Below are 3,281 nucleotides of genomic sequence, written 5' to 3'. Positions count from 1 at the left end.
GTAATCTTTTTTTCCATCATGTAATTTATATATGAAGTTCCATATGAGTTTAAAACGTAAAGACAGTTTCACTGATATCTTAGTCACTCTTGAAATAACATCAATTACAGAAGGTGTTTCTGGTTTACTGTAATATCAGATGATCAGTTTTCAACGAGATCACGTTTTGATGTTTGAAGTAATATAGTTTTGTTGATGTTGCTTGTATCAGGTGTATCAAACAATGCAGTGTTGTTAGCGTTGTTTGTATCGGGTGAATGTATGTATCAAACAATACAGTGTCGTTAACGTTATTTGTATCGGGTGAATGTATGTATCAAACAATACAGTGTTGTTAAAGTTGTTTGTATCGGGTGAATGATGTATCAAACAATGCAGTGTTGTTAACGTTGTTTGTATCGAGTGAATGTATGTATCTAACAATGCAGTGTTGTTAACGTTGTAAAGGGTGAATGTATGTATCAAACAATACAGTGTTGTTAACGTTGTAAAGGGTGAATGTATGTATCAAACAATACAGTGTTGTTTGTATCGGGTGAATGTATGTATCAAACAATGCAGTGTTGTTAACGTTGTTTGTATCGGGTGAATGTATGTATCAAACAATACAGTGTTGTTAACGTTGTTTGTAACGGGTGAATGATGTATCAAACAATACAGTGTTGTTTGTATCGGGTGAATGTATGTATCAAACAATGCAGTGTTGTTAACGTTGTTTGTAAATCGGAATATTTTAATACATATTAGCTTATATTTACTTACTCAGTATTTCTGAATTGTGAACTTTTTCGTTTGTAATTAATTATTCCTAGTGCGGTCTCAACTTTGATAAACGCCGATATCAGTCAATGTACCCGATTTAAAATATGTAGATATGTTTCTTTTTGAGTGTGAAACTACAGAATGACCAATTTGTGTTGTGTCCGCCGCTGGTGTCAAACGTCGAATCTTAGCGTTGTAAATCCTCGATCCTACAGCTGAACTTTGTGTTTATTAAGACAATTACAAGTTAATGTTGAGGCACAAACTACAGAATGGGCTATATTCTCTGTTTCCGACGAGAGAATCGAACCCAGAATTCTAGTGTTAGAAGCTGTACAGCTTATCGTTTAGCCACCAGAAAACTTTATATAAAACTGGGCAACATTCCAGATTATATCCAAGGCAACAATATTCTTTCTTTCAGCGTTAGAACGTTAGCTTTACCTAATAATTGTTAGTCTAAGAATTAATACAAAATACTTAGTATATGACTTTTTAAATATTTTAATGCACATGCATTTTTGGTTCCTTTCTCAAAATTATTTCCCCTTTTCTATAGTTTATAGTTTTCACATTTAAACAACACGATGTCTTTGTTGTTGTTTTTCACAAGCTGCCATGTTTCCACAAATAAATACCTGGCAGTTATATTTTGAACTGGTCATTATTTCAAAATGTAGTTAACAACTCCGAAGTAATCACATTTAACTGTCTATCTAATTTTTTCTTAATCTTAAATAATTCTGGGATTTTAACCATAAAAACTGATCGTTGTTTAGATAATTGTTCTTTGAATTACAAGGTTCATATGCAAACTTTTCAAAACAGTTCTTTTCTTTGTAAAAAATATCATTTTTCAACAAAAAGACAGTTAAATTATAATTAAAATTATAAGGACTTACAGAGTAAACTCAAGCTCCTCCAGATTCTCCCGAAATAGTTATTAAAGTCTACAAAATCTTATACCCTTATAATCTCTTTAATGAAGTAGAAGAAAAAAAATGAGTTATTACTAATGTCTGGGATTACAGTATCGGTTGTATTAATACTGATGTCTGGGATCACGTAAACGGCTGTATTATTACTGATGACTGGGATCACGTAAACGGCTGTATTATTACAGATGTCTGGGATCACATAAGCGGCTGTATTGTTACTGATGTCTGGGATCACGTAAACGGCTGTACTGTTACTGATGTCTGGGATCACATAAGCGGCTGTATTGTTAATGATGTCTGGGATCACGTAAACGGCTGTATTGTTACTGATGTCTGGGATCACATAAGCGGCTGTATTGTTACTGATGTCTGGGTTCACGTAAACGGCTGTATTATTACAGATGTCTGGGATCACATAAGCGGCTGTATTGTTACTGATGTCTGGGATCACGTAAACTGCTGTACTATTACTGATGTCTGGGATTACAGTAGCGGCTGTACTATTACTGATGTCTGGGATCACGTAAACTGCTGTACTATTACTGATATCTGGGATTACAGTAGACGGCTGTATTATTACTGATGTCTGGGATGACAGTAGCGGCTGTACTATTACTGATGTCTGGGATCACGTAAACTGCTGTACTATTACTGATGTCTGGAATTATAGTAGCGGCTGTACTATAACTGATGTCTGGGATTATAGTAGCGGCTGTATTATTACTGATGTCTGATATTACAGTAGTGGCTGTATTATTACTGATGTCTGGAATTATAGTAGCGGCTGTACTATAACTGATGTCTGGGATTATAGTAGCGGCTGTATTATTACTGATGTCTGATATTACAGTAGTGGCTGTATTATTACTGATGTCTGATATTACAGTAGTGGCTGTATTATTACTGATGTCTGGGATCACGTAAACGGCTGTATTATTACTGATGTCTGGGATCACGTAAACGGCTGTATTATTACTGATGTCTGGGATTACAGTAGCGGCTGTATTGTTACTGATGTCTGGGATTACAATAGCGGCTGTATTATTACTGATGTCTGGAATGACAATAGCGGCTGTATTATTACTGATGTCTGAGATGACAGTAGCGGCTGTATTATTACTGATGTCTGAGATGACAGTAGCGGCTGTATTATTACTGATGTCTGGGATCACGTAAACGGCTGTATTATTACTGATGTCTGGGATTACAGTAGCGGCTGTATTGTTACTGATGTCTGAGATTACAGTAGCGGCTGTATTATTACTGATGTCTGGGATGACAATAGCGGCTGTATTATTACTGATGTCTGAGATGACAGTAGCGGCTGTATTATTACTGATGTCTGGGATTACAGTAGCGGCTGATGAAAGTAAACGGATCTTGTTTTTTTTGAAAATTCAAAATAAGAAGATCATATTGTTGTTGTTGTTATAGGTTGACGTGTAATAACCGTTGATCATAAATAACTTTAATCTTATGACTTCAGTAAACCAGTTAGAGAATGACACTACCTCGGTTCGTAGTGTCTGGAATAACGCCTCCCATTGATTCCTGTGTTTACGAGGTGGTCCAGTTAGTTCT

General features: G+C 35.5%; 1 protein-coding gene across 1 annotated transcript; it reads right to left on the bottom strand.

Moving 5' to 3' along the window:
* Positions 1 to 1,722: 1,722 nt before the first annotated feature.
* Positions 1,723 to 3,060, bottom strand: LOC106474874 (uncharacterized protein YBL113C-like; the record flags this gene model as incomplete). The annotated part of the gene is made up of 2 exons (XM_013935571.1): positions 1,723 to 2,249; positions 2,281 to 3,060. Coding segments are annotated over 2 exons (1,307 nt in total), but the record flags the coding sequence as incomplete, so codon positions are not given.
* Positions 3,061 to 3,281: the final 221 nt, after the last annotated feature.

Source organism: Limulus polyphemus, unplaced genomic scaffold (assembly GCF_000517525.1).
Source record: "Limulus polyphemus unplaced genomic scaffold, Limulus_polyphemus-2.1.2 Scaffold7801, whole genome shotgun sequence".
NCBI classification, from domain to species: domain Eukaryota; kingdom Metazoa; phylum Arthropoda; class Merostomata; order Xiphosura; family Limulidae; genus Limulus; species Limulus polyphemus.
Note: the sequence above shows the minus strand (reverse complement) of the source record. Positions and strands in the feature narration are given on the sequence as shown.